Source organism: Carassius auratus, chromosome 17 (genome assembly GCF_003368295.1).
Source record: "Carassius auratus strain Wakin chromosome 17, ASM336829v1, whole genome shotgun sequence".
Taxonomy (NCBI): domain Eukaryota; kingdom Metazoa; phylum Chordata; class Actinopteri; order Cypriniformes; family Cyprinidae; genus Carassius; species Carassius auratus.
Genome location: NC_039259.1, coordinates 18,924,752 through 18,938,624, shown reverse-complemented (window position 1 = coordinate 18,938,624; position 13,873 = coordinate 18,924,752). Strand labels below are relative to the sequence as shown.

General features: G+C 36.7%; 1 protein-coding gene across 2 annotated transcripts; it reads left to right on the top strand.

Annotated features, from left to right (window-relative positions):
• The first annotated feature begins 1,687 nt into the window (after positions 1 to 1,687).
• pank1a (pantothenate kinase 1a) lies at positions 1,688 to 13,467 on the top strand. Of its 2 annotated transcripts, none has more exons than XM_026286240.1 (7): positions 1,688 to 2,239; positions 7,007 to 7,359; positions 8,008 to 8,261; positions 10,063 to 10,239; positions 10,767 to 10,890; positions 11,346 to 11,471; positions 11,963 to 13,467. In XM_026286240.1, the coding sequence occupies exons 1-7, from the start codon at positions 2,014 to 2,016 to the stop codon at positions 12,020 to 12,022; spliced, it is 1,320 nt and encodes a 439-aa protein (XP_026142025.1). In that variant the 5' UTR covers positions 1,688 to 2,013; the 3' UTR covers positions 12,023 to 13,467. The 2 variants fall into 2 exon arrangements, with proteins under 2 accessions (XP_026142025.1, XP_026142026.1); XM_026286241.1 differs by lacking the exon at positions 1,688 to 2,239 and adding an exon at positions 3,330 to 3,559.
• The last annotated feature ends 406 nt before the right edge of the window (positions 13,468 to 13,873 follow it).

Here is a 13,873-nt window from a genome sequence, read left to right as displayed (position 1 = left end):
AAATGAATTTTTGTATATTAAGGAAACGTTGGATTAAAAAATGACTCTTGTTTAATTGAAAGTCATTGAAACATACACATATATTCCAGGAAGACTTGTAACTTCTCTTTCATTTTGACTGTAAGAATAATGCGGTCTATCTGCTGTGCTCAAAACAAAACTACCACATCAGATAAGAAGAGCTTATCACAAATTCCTGTATGAAAGACGTCATGCTTGGATTTCTGTGTTAATTATATAATAGTTAAACCATTTAAAACTATATGCATGATTAAAATGTTTAATAATTTATTTTTATTTTTTAGTATTTTTTTATTTATTTGTTTTCAATTATTTGCTTATTTGATCTGACCCAATCAAATTTTGTGTGTGTGTATTTGTTTCATTGATTAAAAGCAAATTTTTACATTTTCATTTGGCCTCATTACATTATGGGTGAGATGTCCGGTTCTCTCCTGGCTTTCCAAGAAGTTGAGGTCACTGATGTCACATTCGCTGCAGTTTCCCGAATGATTTGGCCCCTCTCAGTCCTGTAGCTATTTCAGCATGTATCTATTCTGAAAAGTACCGCCCACAGTACTTTCCAGAAATGTACACAGTGAATGAAATGACATTTGATGATGCAATTATTCTTTAACACTCTTTATTATTTGTCAGATATACTCTTCTGAAGCTAACTAAAAGGACTGACCAAAGTTAGTTACCACTGATTGATTGGAGACTTGCCTCCGGTTAGTGTGGTGTTTACTTCTCTTTGCCACTCAGTATTACTTGTCAGTTACTCTTTTTGCCCATTAGGTGGCCAGGCCAGTTGAGAACAATCACCAAGAAAAAGCTAAATACATTTTCATCATAATTTAAAAAGCTAAATAAAATTTTCAATCATTTATAATTTCCACAAAACAAAACATTATTGAAATAAACAATAGAAATACATTTTTTTCTTCATTAACCTTTATTGCAGAATTGTTAGATTTGTTATTCTAAGTGGATGAGGTGGGAAAAGTATTTTTTTCTGCCATTTCGGATTAGGATTTAGGATAAGGCGTGAATAAGGCGTGTAGGTTTGCCATTTATGAATGTCTGCATTTGTTTATTTCAATATGAACTCACATTTTATGAACTGATTTAAAACCAATTTATTTCAAATAACTTAGCCTGCATCACTTACATAAAATGTTATTTTGGTAAATAACGCACTAATTTGAAGCCTCCTTCGTCTTTCTCTTTCTAATGTCCTTCCTTACTCTCATGATACTTAGCCTACTTGACACCCGAGAACCACCAAACTGAAACTCCCCTTTGACCTCATTTACCCCACACACATAGGCTACATGCAGAGAAATCGCTTTCAATTGCTACTCATTTAAATAATTCATTTGAAACGATAGATAGATAGATAGATAGATAGATAGATAGATAGATAGATAGATAGATAGATAGATAGATAGATAGATAGATAGATAGATAGATAGATAGATAGATAGATAGGCTACTATTATTAACACACAACATGAGTGGCACAGATGAACATACCGTACCTCGCAGACAAAAGGGAAATATTTAAAGACATTCTCGAATAACTTGTTAGGAAAGATCGTTCTGTACTTTGATCTATTGTTAGCGATACGCCGTGGCTGTGTGAGTGCGCGTGCTAGGCTGTAAATCTGGTTCGTGGAGCCATTCTGGTGACGTCACGAGCCGGGTGTTTGACGGGGTGGCTGCCGCAGCGCCAGGACTGGAGAGTGGAAATATGACCGAAAGTGACCTCGATCACAGCCTGTGTTAGTGTTTTGCGCTCATCGTTTACGATTCGACACTCGTAAACACGCGATTTTATCATCGCTGCGGCTGTTTTTAGATAAAAATCCGTGCATTTGGCATAGTTCATTAGCCACGAGCCTTGTCTTATCTCAAGAGCGCGACACATCCAGCGCGTGTATGTGCTTTGAGGCTCGCCTCAAACCTTATTTCTGGAGCCGTGCGCTGTAGGCTTTTTCTGTGCATTGAAATATGGATAAGGCCAAATCAGTGATGGATCAGAAAGGATCGGGTCCTTGCTGCACAAACGGCATGCACAGGCCACTCCGGCGACAGCTGAGCAACGGGAGCTGCAGCCCGTTCAGTCCGACGGAGGATAATCTCCACCATCTTCACCACGACCCTCAAACCAACGGGTCCCCGCCCAAGAGGTGTCGGCTGCGGATGCGAATCGAGTCAGTGAGGAAAAACAGACCTCGTAAGTTTATAATCAGACACCAGAGCTCAGCAGATAATATTTGTACGTATATGATTTCAGCAGAGTCTGATATGCAGTTATCCCAAAAGATACACTGGTAAGGACGTGTCCGTGTCAATGTTTAACACATTGAGTAATGGTTTATGGCCGTTTTTTTTAGGGTTAAAATTAATTTAGCCAGTGTAATGGTACAATATATTAGTTACCCTTAATAATGGGACAGTAACTGGCATTGGAAAAATGTATGTGCGAATTCACTTCTTGTAATGTTACAGATGTATCGACCTCAGGTAACGTAATAACGATTTTTGAGTCCAAAGTATGGGTTCAGAATCTTAAGGAATTTATCGATTTTTTTTTTAATTAAGTACTTTCGAGAAGAAAAAAAAGAACTGAAATGTTCATTTAATCTAATGTTGCCAAAATTGTGAGGTAACAAAATTCCAGAGAACACGTAACGTTAGGTTTATAAAGTCCATACAAAAGGAGCTGACACATTTTTAGATAAAATACTGTAACTTAATCTCCGGTTCATTTAGCCCGATAAATCAGTAACTCTTGACTGATTCCGAAGTATTTTGTTTTGTTTCACTATAAATAATCGATTCAATAGAGTCATTTGTCCGGGAATTGGACTACATTGGAAGCACAATATATGTTTGTGATTCACCACCGACTCTTAAGAGTCATTGTTTCGAAAATAGGTCTACACCGGTTTCGTATGTTTTACGCTGTAGATTCAGTAGTATACCCTTGTCAGATTGGTTTAATGTGGCGTTCCGTTCGTATCAGCAAATGATGACATTACAGTTTTTAACGCTTCTCAAACGTATATAAAAATTAATAACTTCTGGCTTAAAAATGCATTCCCAAGCTACATACTGTCGTCTTTTCAGTGCCGTGTCTGTCTCGTGTTCCGAGGAGTGTGTTTTGTTTTGAAGAAACCTGTGAGACTGTTCTTCTCGCTCTCTGATTGGTCGTTGTGAAGTCAGGAGGTGTGCTGAAACCGCTGCTGATGGAAAGGCTCGATGCGTTTCGACCAATCAGCGCATGAGTTTTGTCTTCGCGTGGCCGGTTTAAAGGGCTAGACAGAAACGCCCCCACCCTCCACTATGCATCATTTTCCGCTTTTACTCACTTTTGCAAAGCGACTCTGAGAATTCAGCTTTTTACAGTGTAGTTATAATGCATTACAAGCCAAACTAGACTATTAATTGTGCTCTGCCTGTGTGCTCTCCTGCTGTTTGGGCTTTTTTTTGTTTGCACCTGAATATATTAGGATTACCAGTAAGATGAAGTTGAAGTGTTCAAGTAAGCCAGGTAAGACACCTCGTTCTTGTGTGATGTTGTAAAACATCCACTTTCTCTGAAATTTCTCTGATAGTAATTTTATTTCTTTGCAACATCCTCTGGTGACACTGTAAATGGATTAGATTTTTTCTTTGGTATTTACTAAAGCGCAGAAATGTTGTAAGACAAAGTGTCTTGATGTCAGGTTTACTTTGTGTTGCCAAAGGTAACAGCAGCAGAAAAATGAAAGCTTAATATAGAGTTCACACAGTTGAGTGAGTCTTTAGTTGTGTCAGACTGCATGCCAGGCCAGCTTGTCAACATTCCTCTGCTCCAGCTCTGTTTTGTGTGTGTGGTAACACTTTTGTTGCAGCATTTTTTATTGTTATTTTATCTATGCTCAACCCATGGTCATAGTGTTGGAATGTATTCTTACCACCACATAAGCAATATTTTAGAGTAGTGTATCAACCTTAGATTTTTTCAAAGATATTTTTATCTCTGTAGTGTGAAAGACTTGTATGACCTGATCGTTTGCATTTATTCATTTAGCAGACACCTTTGTCCAAAATGACAAATGAAAAATCCAAGAAGCGATTTATTATAAGGAGGCAATAACACAAGAAGTACTGTTTTTAAAACATTGTCCAGAATAGCACCAGCTAGAAGAAGGAGGGAAATAAGGATAGTAAAAACATGGAAAAGGAAGTTTAAATTGTTATTTTATCAAAACAGCAGGATGTTGAGTAGTTAAGTGCAAAGTTTTGGCCTTTCCCAGGTTTTAGTTCTTATGTTTCACACACCACAAGCACACAAAGCAGACTGGCATTAAATATTTGTGAATATAAAAAAACTATTATTATATTAGATTAGATTATTGTGTTTAAATGTATGTATATTAATATTTTGACTGCTTTTGAAGTAGGTAATACAGAGTGATTGTAGGTGTGACATTAATGTTGAATTTAGTGATGGCAATGTTTCCTCTGTTCTAGTTTGATGGGTGATTCAGGCTCAGTGGTCTTCATTCTTGCTCTTTTGCACAATCCGCTTCTCTTTCACATGGACACTCACTTGCCTGCCAGTTTCTCTCTGTCAGCCCCTCTCTTTCTCGTTGGTCACATTCTCTCTCGCCACTTCTTTGCCTTTCCCAGCCCCTCACATGGACACCATGCCTGCCAATTTTCTCTCTCTCTCCGTCTCTCTCCCTCTTCATGCCTCGGTTAACTGGGGGAAGTAAACAGACCTTTCACCCACATGGGCTGTTTGATGTCATTATGTCAGACCACTGTCACACCCCCTGTTCACCTGCTGCTTCTGGCTCAGGTCATTCATGTCAGTGAAGAGGCAACATTGTTTCATTCCTGGCTGGGATGTTCTTCTGCATTTTTCACTTCAGATAACATTAATTACCCCTGTGTTTTTTAAAACTTTGGAAGCAAAGCACATGCATATTCATTTAGATGGGCTCTCGTCCACTTGATTTGCATTCTCTGAAATGAGAGCGATGTCCAGAATGAGCCTCCCAGCATTCACCAACATCTATATTAGAGGGGGATAGAAGTGTGAGGGTCATTTGAGATGATGTTGTAGCAGAGAGCTTTCTGTTGCAGACAAGTCACCTGTGCAGCACCAGCTTAGTGTTTTATACCTGGAAGGTCAGATTGATCTGGGTGTACAAGGCTATTCGAGTTCAGATCTGTGTCCCTGACCTGCCCTGATTCTTCCAGTTTTCACTGGGGTCAGTCCAGTGAATGTCTGATGTAAGAGTCACATCAGTAATGATTACCAATGATTATATAAGACTTTCCCCCTGCTGCTTATAAGTCTGTTTCTCACCTGCTAAGCATCCTAGAGCAGCCATTTGCAGCCTCATGGCTGTCTCCATGGTAACTGCCTGACTCTTCATCAGATGCTGCAGTGTTGCTTGGGGCAAGCAAGTCTCCGCTTCTCTTTAGCCGACCTGCTTGCAATGTTTGAATTAGCGAACTTGCTTTTACAAATTTGGGGTCGATAAGATTTTTTTAGATTAATCTAGATTAAAATGGCTCATTCGAATTCTACCGAAGGCATTCAGAATATGTGTGTTACCCAAATAAAATTGACAAACAGTAAGTCTTTGAGAAGGGGTTTATCAAGCTAGGTGGTACATTAGAAAAGGGCTCATCTCCTGTTTCCAAAATGCATCACAGAGCGCTTGAAAAAGCTGTAAACCAATTCCACATTGCACAAGGTGCAAACAACATTACGCCTGTTTCACACCAATGTTTAAGTTTTTTTCAAGTTTGTAGGTGTCAAGGTACAGAAACCAAATAATTAAATGTAAAATAGCACTGGATAGTCTTCAATGTAAAAATGAAATATACAATCAAACCTACATTTATTCAGAAACCTTCAAAATGTCTCACATTATTACAGTTTTGCTATATATATCAAAAATTATACCTGGTGTCTGAATAATTTTTGGTTAGACTGTTAAAACTACAAAGTAATTCAGTCAAGAGCAGTGAGTAATTTTCATTTTCATTTTCTTGGATTAACATTACAGCAGCCAGTAGCTAAATTAGGCGCGGTCACTTTAAGAGACGATGAACGCATCCAATATAATACACATCCCATTTTTTTCCCTCAACTGTTTACTTTCACTTAAGAAATAATTGACAGTTTTTTCGAGCATAATTTCCAAGGTGGATATTTTGACATATTTTGTATGTATTTGTCGGCACAAGAGCAAAAATAAGCAAATTCGATGTTCAAGTGTTTTGAGACGCCTTTCGCTCGGTTCAGTGTCGCTGTCCGTGATACGCGGCTCTCTCTCTCTCTCTCTGCACCAAACACAGCGCGCGAGTAACCAGCTACTCTGTTCAGCTTTTCCGCGCCTTGTGTTTGGATGCTTTATTGTTTAAATCGACAAGCGGTAAGGCGTAGAAACATGTGAAAAATATTAGCTTTCGTGACGATGTGCAGGAGTGGCCTGTCAACTTTTCTGAGCATCTTTTTAGGCTGACCTCAGCCAGTCGGTTATATAAAATATCAAGGTGAAACTCATCATAGCTCGCCTAGACCCAGCTCCCAACCCAACTTTAAGAATAGATTAACGGCGATATTTTTTTTTTATCGCCCGATAAGAGTCTCGCGTTAACGCAGCACGTTAACGCCGATAATGGCCCACCACTAATATATATAATATATACACACACACACACACACACATATATATTTATCAATGTTGTGGAAGCCATGGTGCTTTTTTTAGGATAGAGCATAATTATTTGTAAGAAAAAAATATTTTGAACGGTTGTTTACCTACTGCGAAAATATGGTCAGGTTGTTTTTCTTATGTTTTAACCCACCTTTCATTACTTATTGTGTACGTGAGGGTTCTTTAGTTTATTTGCCAGTTCAGTTTATCTACTGTCTTATCTTTGGTACACAACTTATGCAATCATGTTGATCAGTCTCTTTATCTCTTTCTAGCCTTTCCATGGTTTGGAATGGATATCGGCGGTAGTTTAGTAAAGCTTGTTTACTTCGAGCCAAAAGACATCACTGCAGAAGAGGAGCAGGAGGAGGTGGAGAATCTGAAGAGCATACGCAGGTACCTCACCTCCAACACAGCCTATGGCAAAACTGGTGTCCGTGATGTACACCTGGAGCTACGCAACCTGACAATCTGCGGTCGCACAGGGAACCTGCACTTTATCCGCTTCCCCACCGCTGCCATGCACAGATTCATCCAGATGGGCAGAGATAAGCACTTCTCCAGCCTGCATACCACACTGTGTGCCACGGGTGGCGGGGCATACAAGTTTGAGAATGATTTCAGAACGGTAAGGAGATTTACCACAGCATGGCATTCAAACTGAACTGACAGTAAAATCAAATGGTTAATAAACAGCGGTGTGGAGTAGTATTTTGGACCAATGAGAAGTATGTGTGTCTGTGCATATAAATAAATATTAAATACTATACTCTTTTTTTTTTATTTATTTAGAATTAAATAGCCTACTGTTCAAAAGTCTTTTTATTTTTAATATATATATTTTTAAGCCTTTGATATAAGCAGTCTCTTATGCTCCGCAAGGCTGCATTTACTCAATCCAAAAACAGTAAAAACAGAAATAATGTGAAATTATAACATTCAAAATGTTTCTATACATACGTAAGTTTATATGTATACATAGGTTTATTATTCCATTTTGTTTTTATTTATTTATTTAATTCATTTTTTATTCAAGACGGATTTAAATTTATTGCTTTTTTATTGTGTTTAGGACACAGTATTACTTTTAAACTGACCTGTAAAAAATAGGTCTTGTTTTGGTAATAAAGTCCAAACTGCTCAATGGAAAGGCTATGCAGTTTTTTCATTAATAAAAGTATGTTCAAGAAAAAATCTGGATATATGTTTAAGGGAATGAAACGTGTACATTTCAGAGCAATGAGTAGTCATGAATCTTTCTTTTTTTTCTTTGTAGATGGCAGACCTTGAGCTGCTGAAGTTGGATGAGCTTGATTGCCTAATCCAGGGGCTGCTGTACATTGACTCGGTCGGTTTTAACGGTCATCCTGAGTGCTATTACTTTGAGAACCCCTCCGACACACAGAACTGCATCAAGAGACCCTGTTGTCTTGACAACCTTTTTCCCATGTTGCTGGTCAACATTGGCTCGGGCGTCAGCATTCTGGCAGTCTATGCAAAAGATGATTACAAAAGAGTGACGGGCTCCAGGTCAGCACAGCTGAGCACTTTGCACCATATAGAAGAAACCTACAAATAGGAGTGTCAGTAACATGGCCAGACTTGCCAGACAATAAAGTTTATTAACAATTACAATTTATTTGGCAGATTCTAAAGCAATTTCGAGTGCATTACACTCTCAATAACTACAGTGTGTGATAAAATTAGTATTTTGGTTTCATCCATTTGTTTCCAAAAGAAATTCACATAGGGATGTTTTATTATTGATAACTGCATTAAAAAAAATACAAAATACTGGTTGTAATTTACATTTATTCAAAAAAATATAGCTTATTCTGTATTCTCTATGAGCAATTTTTGTTTTGATCCATCCACACCATGGAGCTTTTATCTTAAAATGTCCCTCTCCAGCATGAAATATGAGTTTACATTTGCCGTTTGGTAACCACATGAACTTGATTGTTTCCTCATCAATCATGGACATAGAATCAAAAGCCTGTTAGAAGCACAAGAACACAATCACCTCCTGCCGTGTTTATTTTTCCCTTTGAAACATGAGATTGAGTCATCTTCAGATGTGACTGACAACAGAATAGGTTGTGAAGTTCACTGTCAGTTAACAGATGAGCGTTTTAAATGTGGTTGTGCCAGAATGGAACAGCCGTTCTGTCGTGATTGACAGATGGGAGGAGATTTGTCAGCAGTAGTTAAAGCTTTTGTGCAAATCTGTCCCACTTGCAGGAGGATCAGGAGCTATTACTCAAATTTGACAAACCTCTGTGTGTGTTTTCCTGTCAATTTGATCCTGTTCAGTTTAGTCATTTCTACCTTATTCATTTACACAACATGTCAAAGGTTTGATGATTTTAATTCAAATGATTTAATGTTTATATGCTCACCAAAACTGCATTTGTTGGATTAAAATACTGTACAATAAGTAGTAGTGTGGAAAATTGTTACAAGTCAAAGTAAGTTTTTAAACTATTTTTTCCATTTAAATATATTTTAAAATGTAATTTAATCCTTTGACAGCACTGTCTTCAGTGTCTTATCATCAATATTTAAAACAGCTTTTGCTGCTTTGATAACAAATACCGCCCCCCCCCCAAACAACAGCTTTTATTTGAAATGTGATTTTTATTTAATTTTTTTTTACTTTTGTAAATGTCTTTATTGAAACTTTTGATCTTTATTGTAACTTAATACGTCCTTGCTGAATAAAAATACTTTCTTACCCCAAACGTTTTCATTTTAGTTAATAGCTTCTCATTTTAGTTTTCATTTTAGTTAATATTTTAAACACAGCTGTTTAAAATATTGATAATAAGACTTGTATCTTGAGCATCAAATAAGCTTATAGAATGATTTCTGAAGGAGCATGTGACACTGAAGACTAAAAGCTGCTGAAAATTCAGGAATAAATTGCATTTTAAAATATATAAAAATAGAAAACAATCATTTTAAAATGGCAATATTTCACAATATTACTATTTTTCTGTATTTTTAATCAATTTATTTAAATCAAATAAATGCATCATTGGTGAGAATAAGAGACTATTTTCAAAAACATAAAATCTTAATTATTCTAAATTTTTGGTCGTGTATGTGTGATATAAGGTATGATGTAGACTTTGCTTTGTGTTGCAGTTACCACAACACTTGTTACTTGTCTCCTTTTGTAAGCTGGCCTGTTTGAAACCTTGGCCATAGGCACATAGTTTAAATTGTTGTCACAAGGTCAAATTGTATGCATTTATAAATGCACTTGTGCATTTCAGATTTGGCCTGTAACCATGTTTTTATTTTTTTATTTTTTTTGTGCTCTTTTTAGTCTTGGTGGAGGGACGTTTTTGGGACTCTGCTGCCTGTTGACGGGTTGTGAGACATTTGAAGAGGCCCTTGAAATGGCCAGCAAAGGGGACAGCACCAACGTGGACAAACTGGTGAAGGACATCTATGGAGGTGACTACCAGCGCTTCGGCCTACAAGGGTCTGCGGTGGCTTCAAGGTACAAAAGACACTCAGTGTTTGTGTGCGTGGTGTCAGATGACAAAGATCCACAAATGAAATGCGATGCTTCTGAGCTGTATTTATGGGGTCTTGCGTGTAGGCTTATCTGTTTCATGTGACACAAACACATGAGATCCCAATTCCTTTACATGGCTATTTGAATTTACACTGCTGTTTAAAAGTTTGCCATCATTTGCTTTTTCCCTTTTTTTTTTTTAAATAAATTAATACTTTTATTCAGCACAGATGCATTTAATTAATTAAATCAGGAAACTAGAGACATTTATAACCTTATAAATCATTATTTGTGTACCTATAAAATTATTTATACATTTAAATCTATATTTATTTTACTGGTTATTTTTTTTTTTTATCATAGATGCATAGTCTATAGTAATTGTACATTAAATTATTGGGAGTCCCATAGGACTTTTGCATTATCCAGCTTTATGTTATTATGCAACAGGAATGCAGCTTCTTCTGAGTGTCTGATAAGTGGATATGTTTCTTGTTTTTTTATTATAGCTTTGGACACATGATGAGCAAAGAGAAGAGGGAGAGTATTTCCAAAGAGGACTTGGCCCGAGCCACGCTCGTCACAATTACAAATAACATTGGCTCCATCGCACGCATGTGTGCAGTTAATGAGGTGTGTGTGTGTGTGTGTGTGTGTGTGTGTGTGCAGTCAGCAGCAGCTGTGAGCATCTGTCTGGCCACTCTGGGCTTCTCTACAGTGTTGCCTTGTAGCCTGGTGATCAAGCAGCATTGTACAGGGCTTTCAGGGTGTACAGAACATCATCAGAACAGAAACTCCCAACAATATGCAGGGAATACATGATTTTATCACATTAGCTACTATCTATGAAGTGCATAGTGCTTTTACTTTTATCAAAAACACCAATTTGAGCACCTCCTATAAAAAGTCCATAAAACAAATAGCTTGTGCCGGGACTCCCCCTGCTGGTGCTACAGGAAACAACCTAATTTAGAGGATTCTGGATTCTGTACATTTTATATCAAAATGAGTGCAGAAAATGTGAAAAACATGCATGCATTCTATCCGGGCCTAGTCATGCTGAGCGATGTTTCTGTTTTGTCCTGTAGAAAATCGAACGGGTTGTGTTTGTGGGGAACTTTCTACGTATAAACACTGTGTCGACCAAGCTTCTTGCCTATGCTATGGACTTCTGGTCCAAGGGCCAGCTGAGGGCCCTTTTCCTGGAACATGAGGTAATTATCTCTCTGTTTTAATAATTTATTTTTAATCTGTTGGATTTATTTTCTCAAAATGAAGTACACTATATTTAAAAAGACTGAGGTCTGTGAAATATGTTAATGTTTTTTATTTAAAACATACCACAAAGTTTCTTATGCACACCCAGGCTGCATTTTTTAATCTTAAATATATTGAAAACAGTAATATCATGAAATACTATTACAATTTAAAACAACTTTTCTATGTGAATGTATTTTAAAATGACATTTATTTGTGTTATGGCAAAGCTGAATTTTCAGTAGTCATTACTCTAGTTCTCAGTATGATTCTGATATTACAGATATCACATTATTATTAATGTTGGAGAAAAAGAAATACTGGAACCAAATTTTTGAAGTAGTGTATAACAGTGAAAATTCTCAGAATAATTTATCTTCTACAGTGGTAGTTTAATGAAAACATGTATGTTTATATGTACACTTAAACGTGTGTATGTGCGATTCAGGGATACTTTGGAGCTGTTGGTGCTTTTCTAGAACTGCTGAAGTCGTCTGATGATGCATAAAGGAAAGATATCATCATCATCTCTGATGATCCAGAAACTGCGTTAAGACTTCTACACAGAAGCTCCAACAGGAAAACTGGAACACTGGGAAATTTAAATGAAGCCATTATAGTAATTAACCTGTAAATAGCCTTTAAAATAAGATTCTAAACATTATTTTTATCAGTAACTTAGTCTCCCTCAAGACTGCTGACGGTAGCGTAACCTTATTGCTAATTTGTTTTCTGCTTGTTTTTGTTGTTGTTTTCATTTTGTAATGATTGTAAATATTGTGTAGTGAACAGGGAGAGTTTATTGATGGCCAAAACTTGCCCTTTTAAAGTTTTGCTATTCTTGTCATGCCCACCAGCTGAGAGAGTATTCGGCATGAACTGGTTTCGGTTTTCAGGCCTGGTTAAATGATGCACCTTTTTTGTGTTAAACTGCTGTTCAGACCCAAAATGATGTATGACGCACCATTCTAGTTCATTTTTAAGCCACGGGTGCTATGTTAGATGTGTGCCGACTGACAGGGATCCTCATAGTAAAGAAAAGACACTGGGCTCTATACAGCATAGAGCAACCTTTTTCCGGTTGCCTCTCCTTTCACTTTTCCTCTTCGCTACAGTTAAGAGTTTTATATGCGTTTATGCATTAAATTAATTTTAAACAGGAATCAGTCCACTTTCAGAATTATATCAGAATGGTTTAACTTTTTAAAGATGTATTTACGCTGAATCACACAAAGCCTTTATTTGTAAAATGATACACAGAAAGCTCAGGGTGTCACTAATATGTGAAAGGGAATTCGGTGGGACCAAGTGGCCAGTCTGACACGCACTTCAGATAGAAAGCTCCCCTAAAATCCCACATTTTTGTCCTCTTTGTCCAACTTTGCCTCTTTTTCATCCTGCCTTTTTCCATTCTTTTTCCTGTCTAAACCAGAACTAATTTTTTTTCTGGATGTACACAGTTATATATATATTCCTGCTCTTTGGTTGCCTTCCTCTTATCTAGAATGGTACTAGAGTACTCAAAGTTGCTGTGTGATGACAAAACAGAAAGATTAAGTCAGTATGACACAGCAGTTACCCACAACCCCCCGTTCCTCAGTATTCAAATATCAAACATGTTTGGACAGTTCTAAGACTCAGCCGTTGTGTTTTCATTGTAGTGCCAAACTGAGACTGGGAGAGGTCAAACCAGACAGCCTGCCAATGCCAGTATTCCTGCTTTACCAGGCCATGTACCACATTACTTCTCCTAAAAGTTGCCTAGCATTAGAGTATTTCTAAAATCTTTCTAAGTCCAATATCATATGTCATTAAAAACAAAAACACCACTCCCTTACTAGTTAACTCTGTTGTTCAATTCTCCTTGCTGTCTTTCTCGCCTTCTATGTGATTTATCTGTTCTTTTAACCTCTGCGGCTGTTTTAGGTTGTGTTTTTATTTTATTGTATTTAATTTTTTTTTTATTTTAATTCTGAATTAGATTTTGGGGACCTCACATGTCAATCGCAAACTACTTTTTTTTTTTTTACAAATTTTTTTTTATATACATTTTCTTTAGTTTTTTTATTTCATAAAATCAAACGATAAAAAATGTATGTTTGAAAATGTTTTATACCTTTATAATTAATTATGGCTTTGGTTGGCCTTGTGCATTTTGCATTAAATTATTGGATTTTTTTTTTCCAGGTTTTTTTTTTTTTTTTTTTTTTTTAACTGGATTTTTTTTTTTTTTTTTTTTTTTTAGAAAATTATCAGGTTTTAAACTCCTCATTCTAAATTAGTTTGTATACCATACAGTGTATCAATATGAGAGCTGAATGCTGAATGGATAATTAACATCGATGAAGATAGTACGTTT